The sequence below is a fragment of the Oncorhynchus nerka genome, linkage group LG22 (assembly GCF_034236695.1).
Source record: "Oncorhynchus nerka isolate Pitt River linkage group LG22, Oner_Uvic_2.0, whole genome shotgun sequence".
NCBI classification, from domain to species: Eukaryota; Metazoa; Chordata; class Actinopteri; order Salmoniformes; family Salmonidae; genus Oncorhynchus; species Oncorhynchus nerka.
This window is the reverse complement of record NC_088417.1, coordinates 31,547,408-31,568,966: the sequence shown is the minus strand read 5'-3', so window position 1 is coordinate 31,568,966 and position 21,559 is coordinate 31,547,408. Positions and strand designations below refer to the sequence as shown.

The window sequence follows — 21,559 nt, the reverse complement described above, 5'->3', positions numbered from 1 at the left end:
GAAGCTCTCAACCTGCTCCACTACAGTCCCGTCGATGAGAATGGGGGCATGCTTGGTCCTCCTTTTCCTGTAGTCCACAATCATCTCCTTTCTCTTGATCATGTTGAGGGAGAGGATGTTGTTCTTCCACCACACGGCCAGGTCTTTGCCCTCCTTTCTATAGGCAGTCTCATCGTTGTCGGTGATCAGGCCTACTGCTGTTGTCATCAGCAAACTTAATGATGGTGTTGGAGTCGTGCCTGGCCATGGAGTCATGAGTGAACAGGGAGTACAGGAGGGGGCTGAGCACGCACCCATGAGGGCCCCCGTGTTGAGGATCAGCGTGGCGGATGTGTTGTTTCCTACCCTTACCATCTGAGGGGGGGCCGTCAGGAAGTCCAGGATCCAGTTGGAGAGGGAGGTGTTTAGTCCCAGGGTCCTGGCTTAGTGATGAGCTTTGAGGGCACTATGTTGTAGAACGCTGAGTTGTATGTGTTCCTTTTGTCCAGGTGGGAAACGGCAGTGTGGAGTGCAATAGCGATGGCATCATCTGTATATCTGTTGGTGTGATATGCAGATTGGAGTGGGTCTAGGGCTTCTGGGATAATGGCGTTGATGTGAGCCATGACCAGCCTTTCAACGCACTTCATGGCTACAGACGTGAGTGCTACGGGTTGGAAGTCATTTAGGCAGGTTACCTTGGTGGTCTTGGGCACAGGAACTATGGTGGTCTGCTTGAAACATGTTGGTATTACAGACTCAGGCAGGAGAGGTTGAAAATGTCAGTGAAGACACTTGCCAGTTGGTCAGCGCATGCTCGGAGTACACCTGCTGGTAATCCGTCTGGCCCTGCGGCTTTGTGAATGTTGACCTGTTTAAAGGTCTTACTCACATCGGCTGCAGAGAGCGTGATTACACAGTCGTCCGGAACAGCTGATCATTTCATGCATGTTTCAGTGTTACTTGCCTCGAAGCGAGCATAAAGTTATTTAGCTCGTCTGGTAGGCTTGCATCACTGGGCAGCTCTCGGCTGTGCTTCCCTTTTTGTTGTCTGTAATAGTTTGCAAGCCCTGCCACATCCGACGAGCGTCGGAGCCGGTGTAGAACAATTTGATCTTAGTCCTGTATTGAAGCTTTGCCTGTTTGATGGTTCGTCAGAGGGCAGAGCGGGATTTCTTATAGGCTTCCGGGTTAGTCCTGCTCCTTGAAAGCGGCAGCTCTACCCTTGAGCTCAGTGCGGATGTTGCCTGTAATCCATGGCTTCTCGTTGAGGTATGTACGTACAGTCACTGTGGGGACGATGTCCTCAATGTACTTATTAATAAAGCCAGTGACTGATGTGGTGTACTTCTCAATGCCATCGGAGGAATCCCGGAACATGTTCCAGTCTGTGCCAGCAAAACAATCCTGTAGCTTAGCATCTGCTTCATCTGACCACTTTTTTATTGATCTAGTCACTGGTGCTTCCTGCTCGAATTTTTCCTTGTAAGCGGGAATCAGGAGGATAGAATTGTGGTCAGATTAGTCAAATGGAGGACGAGGGAGAGCTTTGTATTCGTCTCTGTGTGCGGCGTATAGGTGGTCTAGAATTGTTTTCCCCTCAACACATTTAACATGCTGATAGAAATGAGGTAAAACTGATTTAAGTTTCCCAGCATTAAAGTCCCCGGCCACTCGGAGCGTCGCCTCTGGGTGAGCTTTTTCATGTTTGCTTATGACGGAATACAGCTCATTGAGTGCAGTTTTAGTGCCAGCGTCAGTCTGTTGGTATGTAGACCGCTACGAAAGATACAGATAAGCTGCAGACTACACTATCTACCAAAAGTTTATCATGAGATGCTCTACCTCAGGCGAGTAAAACCTTGAGACTTCCTTAGATATCGTGCACCAGCTATCGTTTACAAATATGTATAGGCTCCCGCCCGTGACTTACCAGAGGATGCTGTTGGGTCCTGCCAATAGTGTATCACTTCTACAACACATTATTAGACTGCAGCTGCTGCTCTCTCTCTCTCTTCCCCACCTTTTCCTCTGCCCTTGTTTTTCACAGCAGACAGGCTTTAAACATGTTTCGCAGTAGAGACATGTTTGAAATACTAACCCCCGAAGAGGTCCCAAGTGTTATCATGTGTTTTTCTCTAGAAAGGAAAGAGAGTGAGAGAGTATCTTTCTCTCAATAAATCCCTGCTAGATATACGATTGAGATTAATAAGTAATTCAGCACCTGCAAGATGAGAGGAGAGGTAAGGGGGGGAGCGGTAAGGAGGGGGAGAGGTGGGAAACCAAGCTGGACTCCAACGTTCATTTCCCTTATTTGTTTGAGGTACAAGTACATTTTCACCCCCCCCTCTCCCGTCTTCCCTCCCTCCCCCTCTGTTCTTAGAAAAATCCCCCAGAGTATATGCAGCTATTCAGGGTTTGAGTGTTATTTTTTTTATTTTTTTACTGCTATTCTTAAAAAACTTAAGCAGAATGGCCTGACTGATAAATCCTTCTTCCAGTGGATCCAGCCAGTTGTCATGTCCTGGCGCGGTGACGGGGGGGTGTTGAGCACCAGAGAGGTCAGGGTATAACTCCGTGGGGCTGAGTGAACTCTCACTCCCTACAGACCGTGTTGTATAAGCCTCTGTAATTACCATGGATGTGTCCAACATTTTCCCTTTTTCCCTATATAGTGCACTACTTTTCATAGCGCTCTGGTCAAAGTAGTGCACTATATAGGGTATAGAGTGCTATCTGGGACTAATTCTAGAGTTCTGCGCCAGACTCAACCCAAGGCCACTGGCCCCTCTGTGACTATGAATCCAATGAGGATCATGTTTAATTCATTTTTTTGTCAATTTGTTTATAAAAAAGGTTCTGAATCTGAAAACGTATTTTCTTCCGACCGCTGTGGAGGTGTAGGCGTGAGAGAGGAAGCTGGGCTTGCTGCTCTTTGGCATCATTAGGCTGTCATTTCCCCTTACTGTAAACCCCCTGGAGGCCTTAGTTCACCCTTAGAGATAGAGTAACTAGAAGGGATTAAAGGCTCTCAGGCCACAGACGGCAATTTAATTGGATGGGAATGTCTGTTCTAGCCATTCTATTTCTATGGCCTGATCCCCCTCTGGCCCAGGTTGGACCTAGAGACCTCTAGACTAGGCTGCTCCAGGACACTACTGTATGGATTTATATGCCCTCAGGCAGTGCTCCCTGTGCTGGCTCTCAGCGGGCTGCTCCCCTCCCTTGCCTTGCCCCAGGCTGGACCTCTGGCCTCGACCACTCCAACCTATAGGGCCCTAGTCAAAAGTAGTGTACTATATTGGGAATAGGGTGAAATTTGAGACCCAACCCACTACTGTTTCCACAACACAACAGAACCCAGCGGCCGGTCAGTCTTGCATTGACAGTCCACCCTGCCAGGCCCGGCCTGTTAGTCCAACCACATAGAGACCTGAGAGGAGCCAGACTGAGCCAAGCCAAGCCAAGCTTGGCCGAGCCAAGCAAAGCTCGGAGAAAACAAGCATGCGGCCCGCCCTTTGGTGGTGGTGATGGTGGGTGCAAGCTTGGCCTGGTTTGCTTCCTCTCTTTTTCTCTCTCTCCCTCACTCGCACTCTCTTTTCCACCTCTTCCTCCCTCTCTCTCTCTCTGGCTGGTGTGTCCGATATCACAGCTCTGTACAGGGCCGTCCAGTCGGCTGGATCTCTCACTGGCTGACTGTCCAACACACAGTCCAGCCCTGCCCTGCTCGGCTCCAGCCCCACTTTCAACCGGCTTTGTGGTCCTTTTGTTTATTTTCTCCTTTTATCTCTCTCTCAATTCAATTCAATTTCAATTTTAGTGGCTTTATTGGTATGGGAAACATATGCTTACATTGCCAAAGCAAGTGAAATAGATCATTAAAAAGAGTGAAATAACACAAAAAAATGAACAGTATTGTAACCATGTGCAAATAGTTAATGTACAAAAGGGAAAATACATATGAATTTATGCTCCCAAGTGGCGCAGCGGTCTAAGGCACTGCATCTCAGTGCTAGAGGCGTCACTACAGACCCTGCTTCGATTCCGGGCTGTATCACAACCGGCCGTGATCGGGAGTCCCAGAGGGCGGCGCATAATTGGCACAGCATCGTCCGGGTTAGGGTTTGGGGGTTTGGCCAGGGTAGGCTGTCATTGTAAAATAAGAATTTGTTCTTAACTGACTTTCCTAGTTAAATAAAGATTAAATAAAACAAATGTAATAAATAAATATGGGTTATATTTACCATGGTGTTTGTTCTTCTCTAGTTGCCCTTTTCTTGTGGCAACAGGTCACAAATGTTGCTGCTGTGATGGCACACTGTGGTATTTCACCCAGTAGATATGGGATTTTATTTTTCAAATTGTTTGTTGGTCTGTGTAATCTGAAGGGAATATGTGTCTCTAATATGGACAAACATTTGGTAGGAGGTTAGGAAGTACAGCTCAGTTTCCACCTCATTTTGTGGGCAGTGTGCACATAGCCTGTCTTCTCTTGAGAGCCAGGTCTGCCTATGGCTGCCTCTCTCAATAGCAAGGCTATGCTCAGTGAGTCTGTACATAGTCAAAGCTTTCCTTAATTTTGGGTCAGTCACAGTGGTCAGGTATTCATCCACTGTATTCTCTGTTTAGTGCCAAATGGTGTTCGTTTGCTCCGTTTTGTTTGTTTGTTCATTCTTTCCAATGTTTTAAGTAATTATTTTATTTTCTCATGATTTGGTTGGGTCTAATTATTGTGTTGTCCTCGGGCTCTGTGGGGTCTGTTCAATTTGGTGTTTGTCCCATTTTGTGAATTCTTGGTTGGTGAGCAGACCCCAGACCTCACGATGGGTTCTATAACTGATTCAACTATTTTTTTTGTCAAGTTTTATGTTCCTTTTGAAGGCCCTTCTTGCCTTGTCTATCAGATGGTTCACAGCTTTGTGGAAGTTGCCTGTGGTCCTGATGTTTAGGTCGAGGTATGTATAGGTTTTTTTGTGTTCTCTAGGGCAATGGAATTTGTATTTGTGGTCCTGGCGACTGGACCCTTTTTGGAACACCATTATTTTGGTCTTACTGAGATTTACTGTCAGGGCCCAGGTTATTCTCACTCTCTCTCGCTCTCTCTGTGTGTCTCTCAATTCAATTCAGTAGACTTTATTGACATGGCAATTACAGTTGAAGTGAGAAGTTTACATACAACTTAGCCAAATACATTTAAACTCAGTTTTTCACAATTCCTGACATTTAATCCTAGTAAAAATTCCCTGTCTTAGGTCAGTTAGGATCACCACTTTATTTTAAGAATGTGAAATGTCAGAATAATAGTAGAGAGAATTATTTATTTCAGCTTTTGTTTCTTTCATCACATTCCCAGTGGGTCAGGAGTTTACATACACTCAATTCGTTTTTGGTAGCATTGCCTTTAAATTGTTTAACTTGGGTCAAATGTTTTGGGAAGCCTTCCACAAGCTTCCCACAATAAATTGGGTGAATTTTGGCCCATTCCTCCTGACAGAGCTGGTGTAACTGAGTCAGGTTTGTAGGCCTCCTTGCTCGCACACACTTTTTCATTTCTGCCCACAAATGTTCTATAGGATTGAGGTCAGGGCTTTGTGATGGCCACTCCAATACCTTGACTTTGTTGTCCTTAAGCCATTTTGCCACAACTTTGGAAGTATGTTTGGGGTCATTGTCCATTTGGAAGACCCATTTGCGACCAATTAGCCTATCAGAAGCTTATTAAGCCATGACATAATTTTCTGGAATTCTCTAAGCTGTTTAAAGGCATAGTCAACTTAGGGTATGTAAACTTCTGACCCACTGGAATTGTGATACAGTGAATTATAAGTGAAATAATCTGTCTGTAAACAGTTGTTGGAAAAATGACTTGTCATGCACAAAGTAGATGTCCTAACCGACTTGCCAAGATTCCAAGAACACAGGATGAGATGTTACTATCCTTTGTGCAAGCACTTCCAAGAGTTCATGAACAGTGAGCCTGTTGAAATTTGGGGAGCGCATCATCAGTAGTGTACCTGTTGGTTCCTAGGGTGTTTCGGCCTTTCGCACTATACACCCTCCCCAAAGGCGGCCAGCGACAGGGTGATCAATCCTACGCTTGCGTCCCATTCCCAATTAGTCATAGATGTCCTAACCGACTTGCCAAAACTATGGTTTGTTAACTAGAAATTTGTGGAGTGGTTGAAACACTTAGGTTGGAGTCATTAAAACTTGTTTATGTAAACTTCCGACTTCAACTGTACTTCCATTGTCAAAGTATATATTTAACAAAAAAATAGTTGGACCAACATCAATAATAATAGTCATAGTGGACGTGGGATTACCGCTATCTTCTTTCGGATCAGTGGGACGCTAGCGCGCCAAATTCAAATTAAGGGTCTTACTCACATCGGCTGCAGAGAGCGTGATCACACAGTCGTCCGGAACAGCTGATCATTTCATGCATGTTTCAGTGTTATTTGCCTCGAAGCGAGCAAAGAAGTTATTTAGCTCGTCTGGTACGCTTGTGTCACTGGGCAGCTCTCGGCTGTGCTTCCCTTTTTGTTGTGGATTGTCTGCATTTTTTAAATCGGACATGATGGGTAGATTAACAAGATGTTTATCTTTCATTTTCTGCATTGGACTGTATGTGTGAAAGTGACATATTTCCAAAAAATATTTTTTGAATTTCGCGCGCTGCCTTTTCAGTGGAATGTTGTCGCTAGCGGAACCTCTGGGCTAGAAAGGTAAAATTACAAAAAATATTTAACTTTCATAAAATCACAAGTGCAATACATCAAAATAAAGCTTATCTTGTTGTTAATCCAACCGCTGTGTCAGATTTCAAAAAGGCTTTATGACGAAAGCAAACCATGCGATTATCTGAGAACTGCACCCAGCAGACAAATCATTACAAACCGTAACCAGCCAAGTAGAGGAGTAACGAAAGTCAGAAATCGCGATAAAATGTGTCACTTACCTTTGATCTTCATATGGTTGTACTCCCAAGACTCCATGTTACACAAAAAATGTTCATTTTGTTCGATAAAGTCCTTTGTTCCAAGAACCTCAGTTTTGTTGGTGCGTTTTGTTCAGTAATCCATTGGATTCATTGGTCACAGCAGGCAGACGAAAAATCTAAAAAGTTAGTAGAAACATGTCAAACGATGTTTATAATCAATCCTCAGGTTGTTTTTGTCATAAATAATTGATCATATTTCAACCGGATAATAGCTTCGTCAATAGAAAAGGAAAAACAAGAAAGGCGCACTCCCGGTCACGCGCAGGACTCATGTCTGGAAATTTCCACTGTCCTCTCATTGAAAGTGGTGTTTCTCCCTCATTTTTCAGAGTAAAAGCCTGAAACAATGCCTAAAGACTGGCAACATGTAGTGGAAGCCATAGCCCTTTGTATGGTGGATAGGCTTTCAATGGAGTAACAGCCATTTCAAAATAATAGCATTTTCTGGATGGATTTTCCTCGGGTTTTCACCTGCCATATCAGTTCTGTTATACTCACAGACATAAGTTCCTGCAAGACAGGAATGTCAGTGTTCTGCCATGGCCAGCGAAGAGCCCGGATCTCAATCCCATTGAGCACATCTGGGACCTGTTGGATCGGAGGGTGAGGGCTAGGGCCATTCCCCACAGAAATGTCCGGGAACTTGCAGGTGCCTTGGTGGAAGAGTGGGGTAACATGTCACAGCAAGAACGGGCAAATCTGGTGCAGTCCATGAGGAGGAGATGCACTGCAGTACTTAATGCAGCTGGTGGCCACCCCAGATACTGACAGTTACTTTTGATTTTGACCCCCCTTTGTTCAGGGACACATTTTTCCATTTCTGTTAGTCACATGTATGTGGAACTTGTTCAGTTTATGTCTCAGTTGTGGAATCTTGTTATGTTCATACAAATATTTACACATGTTAATTAAGTTTACTGAAAATAAACTCGGTTGACAGTGAGAGGATGTAATTTATTTTGTTATTGCAGATTTTACATTGTCTAATGTTATGATCTTAAATGAGAACATATCGCTCAACATGCAAGCAATGTGTGAGTTTAGCTATTCTCTGCTTCAGATGCCCATAAGGCCAGTCATGCCATCATACTGTAGGTCTATGGCTGTATTGGAGATGCATGCTATATGATAAATTGCTAAATGGATTCACATAGCTGATATACAGAGAAGAGAGAGAGAGACAATCAAATAAAACACATTGGAGATCTGACAACTAGACACAAAGGAAATGTTGATTTGAGAAAACAACACAGAAACACAGACACATTAGAGACGGAAACCCTTCCCCTCTTTATTGCAGGATTGGGACATGTGATTAATCAACATTGACATAAGTTCATTTTTAAAAATAGTTTAACCACTTCACTTCAAATAATCAACACTTCATCCCTTAAATCTTATTTGTACATTTATCTTATGTAAATATCTTTGTATAAACACCAATAGCTAATTGAGTAGTAACAAGTAGGCTATTATTACTAAAGCATAATTTCTGTTGAACAACAAAACTTTGCTCCAACCTTGCTCCACTGACCCCTGACCTACTGGGTGAGCAGGGTTCTGTTCCAGCTCAGCAATAGACCTACTGGGTGAGCAGGGTTCTATTCCAGCTCAGCAACAGACCTACTGGGTGAGCAGGGTTCTGTTCCAGCTCAGCAATAGATCTACTGGGTGAGCAGGGTTATGTTCCAGCTCAGCAACAGACCTACTGGGTGAGCAGGGTTCTGTTCCAGCTCAGCAATAGATCTACTGGTTGAGCAGACTTTTATTCCAGCTCAGAAATAGATCTACTGGGTGAGCAGGGTTCTGTTCCAGCTCAGCAATAGACCTACTGGGTGAGCAGGGTTCTGTTCCAGCTCAGCAATAGACCTACTGGGTGAGCAGGGTTCTATTCCAGCTCAGCAACAGACCTACTGGGTGAGCAGGGTTCTGTTCCAGCTCAGCAATAGATCTACTGGGTGAGCAGGGTTCTGTTCCAGCTCAGCAATAGATCTACTGGGTGAGCAGGGTTCTGTTCCAGCTCAGCAATAGATCTACTGGGTGAGCAGGGTTCTGTTCCAGCTCAGCAATAGATCTACTGGGTGAGCAGGGTTCTGTTCCAGCTCAGCAATAGATCTACTGGGTGAGCAGGGTTCTATTCCAGCTCAGCAACAGACCTACTGGGTGAGCAGGGTTCTGTTCCAGCTCAGCAACAGACCTACTGGGTGAGCAGGGTTCTGTTCCAGCTCAGCAATAGATCTACTGGGTGAGCAGGGTTCTGTTCCAGCTCAGCAATAGATCTACTGGGTGAGCAGGGTTCTGTTCCAGCTCAGCAACAGACCTACTGGGTGAGCAGGGTTCTGTTCCAGCTCAGCAATAGATCTACTGGGTGAGCAGGGTTCTATTCCAGCTCAGCAACAGACCTACTGGGTGAGCAGGGTTCTGTTCCAGCTCAGCAATAGATCTACTGGGTGAGCAGGGTTATGTTCCAGCTCAGCAACAGACCTACTGGGTGAGCAGGGTTCTGTTCCAGCTCAGCAATAGATCTACTGGGTGAGCAGGGTTCTGTTCCAGCTCAGCAATAGATCTACTGGGTGAGCAGGGTTCTGTTCCAGCTCAGCAATAGATCTACTGGGTGAGCAGGGTTCTGTTCCAGCTCAGCAATAGATCTACTGGGTGAGCAGGGTTCTGTTCCAGCTCAGCAATAGATCTACTGGGTGAGCAGGGTTCTGTTCCAGCTCAGCAATAGATCTACTGGGTGAGCAGGGTTCTATTCCAGCTCAGCAACAGACCTACTGGGTGAGCAGGGTTCTGTTCCAGCTCAGCAATAGATCTACTGGTTGAGCAGACTTCTATTCCAGCTCAGAAATAGATCTACTGGGTGAGCAGGGTTCTGTTCCAGCAATAGACCTACTGGGTGAGCAGGGTTCTATTCCAGCCCAGCAATAGCACACTAGATTATCAACTCATTAGGTTTGTTAAGTTGAATCAGGTGTGTTATTGCTGGGCTGAAACAGAACCCTGCTCACCCAGCATATGTCCAGTAGGGTTGGGCTGCTCCAATTGTAATAGGTATATAAATTTGTGTGTGATGTTTAACTGTATTTTTGTATACACCATTTGCTAATATAGGTAGGCCTACAAATATAACCCATGGCATATAGGATATACCTTCAGTCTGTTGGGACATTCATTGTTGGGACATTCCATCTCTCTTCATCTGTAAAACGGTTTTCACAGCTTTCCATATCGGAGGACAGAACACATCACGAAGAAACAGGCTTCATTAAACTCAAATTAGACGGCACTCAATATTACGTTGCTGTATCTCTCTGTCCTCAAAGTTCCCCCCTTTAGGGACTGGAACTGGAGAATCTTGTCATAATGTCCTCCCACAAAATGACCTGTCCTGTCTACACTCTCCCTTTACTGCCAGGTGGAGCTGTAATTTCACCCTCTTCCATAGCTGTTAAATACAAATGCATTTGATTACATCAAGATAGCTAGCTGATAGGAAGTTAGCTAACGTTTGCTGATGACATTTAATTCACTTAACTATACAGTATGTAAAGCTACAGTAGTTACCTACCTAACATCTCAGTTGAGTTAATCTACAAAGTGGCCTATTGTAGACAGCTAGCTAAAAATACACTGTTTTTAAGTATTGACTTGATTTTGGAGGAATGGCAACGTGAGACTAGACCAGACCTAATACAATACTTAGACCCACCAGAACAAGTTCTCCAGAATATAGTCCCAATACAACACGTCTCCACTTAGTCCAAGGACAGCAGGTCTTAGACTGTGGCCATTTCATCCAACTGGCCATTTCATCCGACTTATATAGCGCTTAGACCAACCAGCACACTCACTAAGGCCTTTGTTCCTTGATTTTTCTCTCTAAAACGTATATATGTTAAGTTCAAATCTGGGACTTCAGCAGAAACTAAGATTGATTTATTTGTGGGATTTATTGACTGACGTTGGTGACGGTGGAGTTCCTGGAACAACAGGAAGCGCTGAGACAAAGGCAGGAAGTGCTGAGCTGTGAGAGGAAGTGGCTTATTGCCTCCTGATGACCTGGTCTGCTCTGGTCTGGTTTAGTCTGGTCCAGAGTAGACCAGTGCAGCTCAACACCCACGGTCACTTTAACCTGGGTTGGTGATACCTTCCCTAGATCTCTGTAGAACTTCCTTGCCCCCTCATCTCCCCCTTGGCAACCTCAGAGGGAACTTGTGTGTGTGAGTACACACTGAGTATACCATTAAGAACACCCCACCCTTTACTCTCAGAACAGCCTCAATTCATTGGGGCACGGACTCTACAAGGTGTCGGAAGCGTTCTACAGGGATGCTGGCCCATGTTGACTCCAATGCTTCCCACAGTTGTGTCAAGTTGGCTAGATGTCCTTTGGGTGGTGGACCATTCTTGATACACACAGGAAACTGTTGAGTGTGAAAAGCCCTGCAGCGTTGCAGTTCTTGACACAAACCCTGGCACCTGCTACCATACCCCTTTCAAAGGCACGTCAGTCTTTTGTCTTACCCATTCACCCTCTGAACGGCACACACGCAATCCATGTCTCAATTGTCTCAAAGCTTAAAAATCCTTTGTCAACCTGTCTCCTGTCCTTCAGCTGGTCTGTCTTTGTCGTGGAAAGAGAAGGGGTTCTTAATGTTTTGTATACTCAGTGTATGTTTGTCTCTGTGTGTGATGGGCGCTGACTGCGTGGTTTCCTCCTGTTCCCTCTCTGTGCCTTCAGGTCTGCATGAGCTGCTGTGTGCCCTGCCCTCCCAGCTGCAGCCCCATGTCCACAGCCAGGACGACAGCACCTTTCTACACAACATGTTCGGAGAGAGGAGCCTCCACTCGCTGGTCAAGGTAAACCTACTGTACCCCTTCCTATTTTCCCCTCCTAAGCCTTTAAAGAAGTGTGTGTGTGTGTGACGGTCGTGTTAGGATCATAACACCCCTCCTTTTCTCGCTCATTTCCTTTTTTCAAGCTCTTACTTTTTGTCTGTTTTTCAGTGTCTCCCTGTCTCACACACTTTCCCCTTTCTCTCTCTCTCCCTCTCTCTCTCTCCTTCTTGTTCTAGTCCTGTCTCTCTCATTCCTTCTGTACAAGGCTGTCTTAATGTCGCGACAGGACCGTGTCGGGTCATGTGTCTATGTGAAGAGGTTCTCTGGGCCGGACCAGGCGGCAGGGTTATTAAAACAGAGTGCCGGAGATGAACACACTTGATATCTTTATTTCTCTGGCAGACGGTGCTAATGAGTGAACCATATGCTGTCCGCAGTTTGTAGTCTGTCTGCCCCCCCTCCACTGCCCTTGTCTAGTCTGCAGACTACAGCAACACCACTCTTCCCTCTATTCATTTACCCTCCCACTAGTCCAAGGGACAAAGCCCAGGGTTGACAGTATCTTTAACATGTCGTTTACAGGTGTATAGGTGAAGTACTGTAAAGAAATGTGGCTTTTAAATCAGAGGCAATTGTTGGTCAGTAGCAGACAGTTTCTGATCAGTCTGTTGGCTGCGGTCTTTGTGTCATAGACAAGGGAAGGGAGGGGGGAGAGAATTGACATCATATTACCTCCCTCCCCTCACTACATAAACGTTTTCTCTATTACTGTGTGTGTGTGCAGGATCCAGGTTGTGCTGTGCCAATGCGAGCTGAGCCACGTGTATAAACTCCAGCAGAATTATAATGGTTGCATCCCAAGTGGCACCTTATTCCCTATATAGTGCACTACTTTTGACCAGACCAAATAGGGAATAGGGTGCCATTTGGGACCTAACCTGAGGTTGGGACATGACTGAGGAAACAGAATGGGTTTCCTTTCATGTTGGGTTTGTTATGCATGGCTTTGGACTAAGGCTTTTCACCAGATAATGATGGGTAGGCCTGTGTATGTTCAAAGTCCAGATCGTGTCGGCCCAAAGAAAATGTAATGTCAGATGGCACAGATGTCATTATGGTAATGATTGTGGGTTACATTTCCATAACATTTAGGCAGGCATGTGGCTGGACCTCAGGACCTCACCGAGTGTTTGACCACAGTGGATCATGGCTGATCAGGCTTAATCCCTGTTATACATCTCTCCTGGGGAGGAAACTCTGTCCGTCTGTGGGCCAAGGGTTATGTTCATGTTCCCTCACTGGTTTCCAATTAAACCCTGAATAGCTCTTCACAAAGCCTTTGTCTGTTCACAGTGACAGACCTTCTCAGGCTGTTGAAATTGTCGAAAAGTTAGAATTGTGCAGCCTTGGCTTTTCAGTACCCGTAGTTCCCCAGCAGGGGGAGTTTGTGACGAGAAAGGAAACCTCACCTACCTGTTGCCAGCTGTGGTTTAAACAAACAAGTGGTGCTAGATTGGACCTGAATTGACTGGAATATGTGTTTTGTGTTTTGGGAAATGCCAGTCTGCTAATGAGGAGCCAACGAAGCAGAGCTCAGAAGTCATTCACTCCTCCTCCTTCTTGTCCTCCTTCCTTCCACCTCTCCCTCTTAAAAACCCTATGAAACGTTGGGCAGTGGAGGTCCGACCAATTAAGAAGCTGTGTGATTGTCGAGGGCTGACAGTTAGGATTGGAAGGAGGGGTGGGAGAGGGGCTCGGCGGTGGTTGCTTTTGAAATGTTTAATGTTCTTTGTCATGGCGATGAATTGGCACCACCACTTAGCGATGTGAATTCCACCACCATCATCCGGACACTGAGCCAACCAGTCACTGACGTCCTGCCACCGGCTGCCTGGCACTCACACTGTGGGTCGCGTCAGCTGCAATCTATAAATGCGCACTAGGTTTACAGCCTAATGCGGCCTAATTCACCATCGCTACTGTAGCGTAATATATACCTCATTAAAGAAGAATGATGTCCCGCCCCGACCCGACCCACACAGCCGTGAAGCAGGCCCATAAGTCAGGGTAACAATAGAGGACGCACATTTCTCTTCTTCCGCCAAGACAAGACCATTTATGTGTTTGATTTTCTTTTTTCCACTTTCTCTCTCTCGACTCAAGGAAAGCTGAGCTGAATGAGCTTTCAGTGTCTCTTATCCTCAGCATTGCAGGGAGAGGGGAGGGCTGTTTGATCCAACCCAGCTCTAGACAGACAGGCTGGCCTTTTAATGTGTTTCCTCCTTCCCGTGGGGTGGGGGGCGGCCCCCTCTCACCTTACAGTGGTGATGCTCAGGTGAACTCATGTCTATCGTCAGTGACACACTATTACTTTAAACCCTACTGACCCATCCTACACACACACACCACCCTCACTACCCGTTCTGCAGATCCAGATTCCACCCATGACTACACAGGGCTGTGAAATAGAGGTATTGGAAGAGGCTAATAGCAGAGAAAACATCCTCGTAATCTGACAAGTTTAAACAGCTCAGCCTGTCCCTGGGCATATGGTAAGCATCATGCCTCACCTGGGTAATTGTGGAGCATCGGATGCCTGGTCAGGACTAGATCCCTAGTGGAGGTAGAACAAGTGTCAGTGACTGAGAGAGAGGAAGGGAATAAGAGAGAGGGAGATTCAGGCCTACTGTACAGTGCACCCTAACCAGACTCCTCTCCTCCTGTCATCCTCCTCTGTCTCTCCTCACCTGCCCTTCCAGACAGACAATTGGGCCCCTAGCGTCTCTGTTAATCAGATTATGTCACAGAGGAGAAAGATGAAACTAATATAGTCTTTCGGCTGAGTTCACAGGTGCTACTTCCCGAATGGCACCCTATTCCCTATATAGTGCACTACTTTAGAGCAGGACCCATAGGGTGCCATTTGGGACAGATCCAGAGTCCCTGCACAGTGCACTACTTTGCAGGCTTGTCATCGACACGACAACGTCCCCAGCTGCATGACAGAAAGTAGAGCCTGTTTGTGGAACCGCCCGGCGTACGTATCCAAACTAAAACAGACGTTCTTCTTCAAATTAAATTAGTTACTCAAGTGTACTTTCTATAAATTCCTCCCTTTCTACTGTTCCGTCGCCAAGTACCTCGTACCACAAAAAGCCACAGGAAATATAATACAACGTTCAATTTCCACCTGAATCAGGTGCAGGGCGGTTGGAGACCAACTTTCTGTCAGCAGGCCTTCAGCGTTAGCCCTGAGCAGCTTCATTTGTGGTTGGTCACTTTTCCCTTTCATTCTGGTATAGTTAGATGCTAATAGGCTGGGCTTGGCAGGCAATCAGGCTGCGTCCCAACTTCCACCCTATTCCCTATTAACTGCACTATTTTTGACCAGGGCGATATGGCTTTACTCAAAACTAGTGCACTATATGGGGAAAAGTGTGCAATTTGGGATGTGTCCCCTCTGTCTCCTCCCACCCTGTTATACTTGGAGCTTTTGAAGTGATTGTAGCTGTCTGTACTTCAAATGCTGCACTGCTTTAATGTGACATGGAAAGGTGCTTTACATTAGTTTTAGGTGAAGTCTTTGGTGGATTTGACTAGTTTGTGGTCATTGCGTACATGGTCTCATTTGAACTGGAATTTGATTAGCCTCTTAATATAGTATAGCCCAGATGGTCAAACACATTCTTAGACTGCAGTCCTAGTCATTAAAACACACCATGATATATGCTACACACAATGTGGGCTGTGAATGTTTCTGAGGAGTGACGTTCAGGACAACGTGTAGGATGACCAAGGGATTAGCAGCCGTAGACTACCCTCTCCAATCTGCCTCCACCCTACCTCAGACTGTCTGGGCTCTGGGCTTGTAAGCCTATACCACCTGAGAGATCGGCTCGTGCTGCCTGCGGTTGACACGTCCCTGGGCTCGGTGGCCACTGAACCCCCCGTTTATTATTTTGGGGGAACGGAACCTCCTCTCGGGAAGCTTAGAAAACACCTGAGGGGCACGGTGGGAAGATTAGCCTCTGTCTACATCCCAAATGGCACCCTATTCCCTTTATAATGCACTTTTTTTGACATACAGGGGAATGGGGTGCAATTGTGTCCGAAATAGGGTGCCATTTGGGACGCAGACCCTGTTCTCTGGGAAACAGGACCCTTGTGTTAGCTGTCCTCTCACGTGCCTGCACCAGTACTCATTGTATGCACCATATACAGTTGAAGTCGGAAGTTTACATACACCTTAGCCAAATGCATTTAAACTCAGTTTTTCACCATTCCTGACATTTAATCCTAGTAAGAATTCCCTGTCTTAGGTCAGTTAGGATCACCACTTTATTTTAAGAATGTGAAATAGTAGAGATTAATAGTAGAGAGAATTATTTATTTCATCTTTTATTTATTTCATCACATTCCCAGTGGGTCAAAGTTTACATACACTCAATTAGTATTTGGTAGCATTGCCTTTAAATTGTTTAACTTGGGTCAAATGTTTCAGGTAGCCTTCCACAAGCTTCCCACAATACGTTGGGTGAATTTTGGCCCATTCCTCCTGACAGAGCTGATGTAACTGAGTCAGGTTTGTAGGCCTCCTTGCTCACACACGCTTTTTCAGTTCTGCCCACAAATGTTCTATAGGATTGAGGTCAGGGCTTTAATGACTCCAACCTAAATGTATGTAAACTTCCGACTTCAACTGTAGATGTTAATACCCATTTACACAATGTGCTTATTGTATGTTGACAGACATTAGCAACTGTAGAAAGCTAAAGTGGTTGAATTGACCTTGTTGCTCTTTAGAGTGTATAGGCCTATAGCCCACTTGTTGACTCAAGCCTGAATCATTATTTCTGGTTAAAAATGCCTGTATCCAAACTAAATCCCCTGTCTTCACAGAAACGTTATACTCCGGTGCTTAGGCTGCCGTCCAAATATTGTCATTACTGTTTAATGGACGAAAGCAGCGTGACGTTTGAAAGATCATGTTCAATGTACACAAACACGCTGGTTACGGACAGAGGCAGACAGGCGGTGGACAGGGCCAAAATTGAAATGGACTTGTGGGGTTGTGATCGGGACAGTAGAGTAAAAAGTAGAGCAAGTCGAAAAACTCCCCCCAGTCACAGAGTACAGACGCATGGCCTATTGAGCATAACATGGGTTGGAAACGAAATGATTCCCAGCCTACTAGTGGTTTGGAGGTGGAGAAGACGTGGATTTACCATCTTCAACTTGTTGTCTGTTTAGGTGTGAGAACTGCTGTAGTGAAGTGTGTTTATAGCATGAACCCTGTTCTGTTGGAATACACCACCGTTATATCCCCTAACCTCTGACCTGGAACTAAAACACTGCTTCCCAGTTCCTACCACCTCCACTCTGAAGATGTCTGAAGTTTATCCGTCATTTTGTTCCCAGCATTCTCAAGGCTACTAGTTTTATTTACAACCCAATAGCCTTTATAAATCATTTGAATTAGCTTAATAAATGCCACGTGCAGTAAATCGCTGCAGTGTTTTTATTGTACATGTCATGAAACGGGATATTGGAAATTAAAAATGTAAATAGAAACCAAGTACTGTAGTGAAGGTGTTTGACTCATTGGCTGTCTGTATTTCTTTAGGAACTTGGTTAGGTGTGTGCATGTTCCTTCACTGTCTCCTCATGCAGAATAAACAGGGTCTTCTGTGGGGTCCTCTTACGCAGTTGCCAACACTGCTCCCTTTCACTTTCCTAGCTGCATAAGGAATTCTATCCTCTAGCTAACTTAATGATATGGCTGTCACGGCAGGATGGACCTCTTCAATTCAATTCAAGGGGCTTTATTGGCATGGGAAACATATGTTTACTTTGCCAAAGCAAGTAAAATGGATAAACAAAAGTGACTCTCTCTCTATCCCTCCCTCTCACTACCTCTCCCTTTCTCTCTCTCTCCCTCTCCCTCTCTTTCTCTCTCTCCGTCTCTCTCTCTCTCTCCCTCTCGCTCTATCCCTCTCTTTAATTCAATTCGCTTTATTGGCATGTCGTAACAATGTACATATTGCCAAAGCCTATTTTGGATATTTACAATATAAAAATGAGAATCAAAATTGTCAACGGGACAACAGTAACAACAATAACCAAGGGTCAAAATAACCATCCATTCAACAATAACAATAACCCGTCCTCCCCCAACAGAACGGGTAGCCTACTCTTATCAGAGAGGTCTTTGAAACCTTGAATAAGGGTTTCAAATTTGGGAAAATGACACTCTGGTAAATGTTTTATATTTTTGACATTTTGTCAGGAAATGCAGCTCCGTCTCAGGTTCTGCTGTTGTGCAGTAGTTGCACAGCCTTTCCTCTACAGGGAGCCAGGTGTTGCTTTGTCTACCCTTCTCAATGGCAAGGCTGTGCTCACTGAGCCTGTACTTTGTCAAGGTTTTTCTAAGGTTTTGATCAGTAACCATGGTCAAGTATTTAGCCACGGTGTACTGTCGATTTAGGGCCAGATAGCACTGCATTTTGCTTTGTGCTTGTGTTTCCCAATAAGCAATGTAGTTTTGTTTTGACTGTGTTGTAATTTGGTTTATCCTGATTGATTGGATGTTCTGGTCCTGAGGCTTCAGTGTGTTAGTAGAACAGGTTTGGGAACTCAGGACCAGCTGGATGAGCTTGGCATTGCAGGGCTTGGTAATGATATGAGAGGGGGTCACTGTATTTTAGATGTTTCCAAAACTTAATTGCTATTTTTTGAGTTGTTATTATTAGTGGATATTGGCCTAATTCTGCCCTGCATGCATTGTTTGTAGTTTTCCTCTGGTCTTGTAGGATAATCTTACAGAACTCTGCATGCAGGGTTTCAATGGGGTGTTTGTCCCATTTGATGAAATCTTGTTTTGCAAGTGGACCCCACACCTCGCTGCCATAAAGTGCAATTGGTTCAATGACATATTCAATTAGTTTTAGCCAAATTTTAATAGCTATTAGCTTTTTAATGGCGTAGAATGCCCTGCGTGCTTTCTCTCTCAGCTCATTCACTGCCTCATTAAGGTGTCCAGTTGAGCTTATTTTTAAACCGAAGTAATTGCAGTGTGTACAGTACTCTATATATTTTGTACCAATTGAGAACTTTGGTCTAATTCCCTGAGATCTGGATCTTCTCTGGAAAATCATTATTTGGGGGTTTACTGCCTGGGCCCAGGTCTGGCAGTACTGCTCTAGCAGGTCCAGGCTCTGCTGTAGGCCATGTGCTGTGGGTGACAGCAGGCATAGGTCATCTGCGAAGAGTAGGCATTTAACCTCTGAATTGTGGAGACTAAGGATTTTTCTAGAATAGTGGCCAATTCGTTGATGTAAATATTGAAGAGTGCAAGGCTCAGATTGCAACCCTGACGAAGGCCCCCCCTGGTTAAAGAATTCTGTTTTTTTCTTACCAATTTTAATGCTGCATGTTTTGCCAGTATACATTGATTTAATTATGTCATATTTTAGCCCCTACATCACTTTCAATAACTTTGTAGAACAGTCCTGTATGCCAAATAGAATCAAATGCTTTTTGGAAGTCGATAAAGCAAGCGTATATTTTGGTGTTATTTTGGTGGACATGTTTATCTATCAGGGTGTGTAGGGTGTAAATATGATCAGTTGTGCGATGTTTTGGTATAAATCCAATTTGGCTTTTACTCAAGACATTGTGCTTATTAAGGAAGTTTAGAACTCTTACATTTATAATACTACAGAAAACCTTCCCCAGGTTACTGTTCACACAAATGCCTCTGTAATTGTTAGGGTCAAATTTGTCTCCGTTCTTAAAGATTGGGGTTATGACTCCTTGATTCCAGATGTCAGGGAAATAACCTACACTCAGGATCAAATTAAACAGTTTTAATATAGCCAATTGAAATTTTGCACTATTGAGTTTGAGCATCTCATTTAGGATGCCATCAGGTCCGCATGCCTTTTTAAATTTGAGGGCCTGAAGTTTCTTATAGAGCTCCTGGTCAGTAATAGTTTAGTTTCTTATAGAGCTCCTGGTCAGTAATAGTTTAGTTTCTTATAGAGCTCCTGGTCAGTAATTGGGGAGTCCAGTGGATTTTGATTGTCCTTTATAGCCTTTTCTAATCCATTCAACTTCTCATGAATTTGAGGTTGTTCTGCGTTTGTGTCAGTTTGAACGGTGTTGTAGAGTGTTTAAAATGGGTTGTCCATATGTCACCATTTTTTATTTCTAGTTCCTATTGTTTAGATTTTTTTTCCAATTTTGCCAGAAGTTGTGTGTGTTTATGGACTCCTCAATTAGTGTCAGCTGCTTGCTGTTGTACTGTGCTTTTTTGGTTCTGAGTGTATGTTTATATAGTTTAAGTCTCACAGTAATGAAGGTGTAATTCACCATTATTTGGGTCTCTGTGCTTTTGGTTGGATGGTGTTCTCAGTTTTTTCCTTATAATTTTACAATCTGCATCAAACCAGTTGTCATCTGTGATCTTTTTTTGTTTTATTTTTTATCAATTTCAATTGTGCTTATTTGTGTCGTTTGCCTGAATATATAGGTGATGTTTTGTACTGCAAGTTTGATGCCTTCTTTACTGTGAGTGAATGTGGTATCCAGAAAGTTATCTAAGAGTGTTTGGATATTTTGGTTACTTTCTGGTATTCTTCTGTGCTGTTTTGGGCCCATCTGTATGAATGTCTGATGTTGTACAACTTACTGGGCTGTGAATGTGTGGTTGTTTCCATGTCTGTACTTTTGAGGAACAAGGTCATTTGGCTGTGATCAGACAGAGGTGTTAGTGGCTTGACAGTGAACGAGCTGCCGTTCGACAGAGCTGCCGTTCTACAGAGCTGCCGTTTTTGTTGACGGTGCTGTCAATGTTGTTTCTATGGGGGAGATGAAGACCGTTAGAAACACTAAAGATGTCCCCTCGTGTGCTTCTTAGATCAGGTAGTGTTCCTGTGGGCGCATTTGTGTCCCCACAGATGAGCACATTTCCCTGGGCCTGGAAATAGATGTTGTAGTTGGGATTTGTACCAAATGATCAGTCCTCCAGAGTCTCTGCCTCTATTGACAGAGCTGTGTTTCTGTGACGGCACAATTACCTCTCTGTAGCCTGTGGGACAGTGAGTGACAATGTCAGCCTTACACCATGTCTCCTGCAGAATGATGACGTCAACAACTTTAAGATTTCTGTTGAACTCCAGTGCTAAACTCTTCTGTCCAAAGGTTGATGAGTTTAGGCCCTGAATGTTCCACATGCTAACTGATAGCGATTTCATGTTGCAAAAAGAAAGAATAGCAGTCAGAAATACAGTAACTACTAACTAATAAGTTGTTAAGAGTGAGATAAACAGGATAACAGCTAACACTTTTCTGTTAAATATATAAATATTCCTATTAATTGAACAAGTAAATTCTAGTACAATAGGTGCGCATGTGTGTGCGCGCGTGTGTGTCTGTGTGTGTGCGTGTGTCTGTGTGTGTGTGTGCGTGCGTGCGTGTCTGTGTGTGTGCGTGCGTCCGTGTGCGTGTGTCTGTGTGTGTGCGTGTCTGTGTGTGTGCGTGCATCCGTGTGCACGTAGTGCAGATGATTGGAGGAGCTGTTTAATCTCAATTAATCCTACAGGGTTCTCCTGTCCTCTGCGTAGCTGCGCTGGTCCTGCTGTTGGGCCCTGTGGAGTGGAGGAGGGCCAGTTCTGGGCCGTGGGGCTTCCTCTCTGGTCTGGTAGGGGTGGTGGTCTGGTGCGGGGTCGTAGGCTGGGCCCG

The 21,559-nt window shown here is 44.7% G+C and overlaps 1 protein-coding gene across 3 annotated transcripts in view; it reads left to right on the top strand.

Moving 5' to 3' along the window:
- Positions 1-21,559, top strand: part of LOC115125332 (MAGUK p55 subfamily member 7-like) — a 313,135-nt gene that overhangs the window by 105,964 nt on the left and 185,612 nt on the right. For all 3 annotated transcript variants that reach the window (XM_065007128.1, XM_065007126.1, XM_065007127.1), the window contains one exon: positions 11,721-11,839. In XM_065007128.1, coding sequence (XP_064863200.1) covers positions 11,721-11,839 — 119 coding nt within the window. The remainder of the gene's footprint in view (positions 1-11,720; positions 11,840-21,559) is intronic.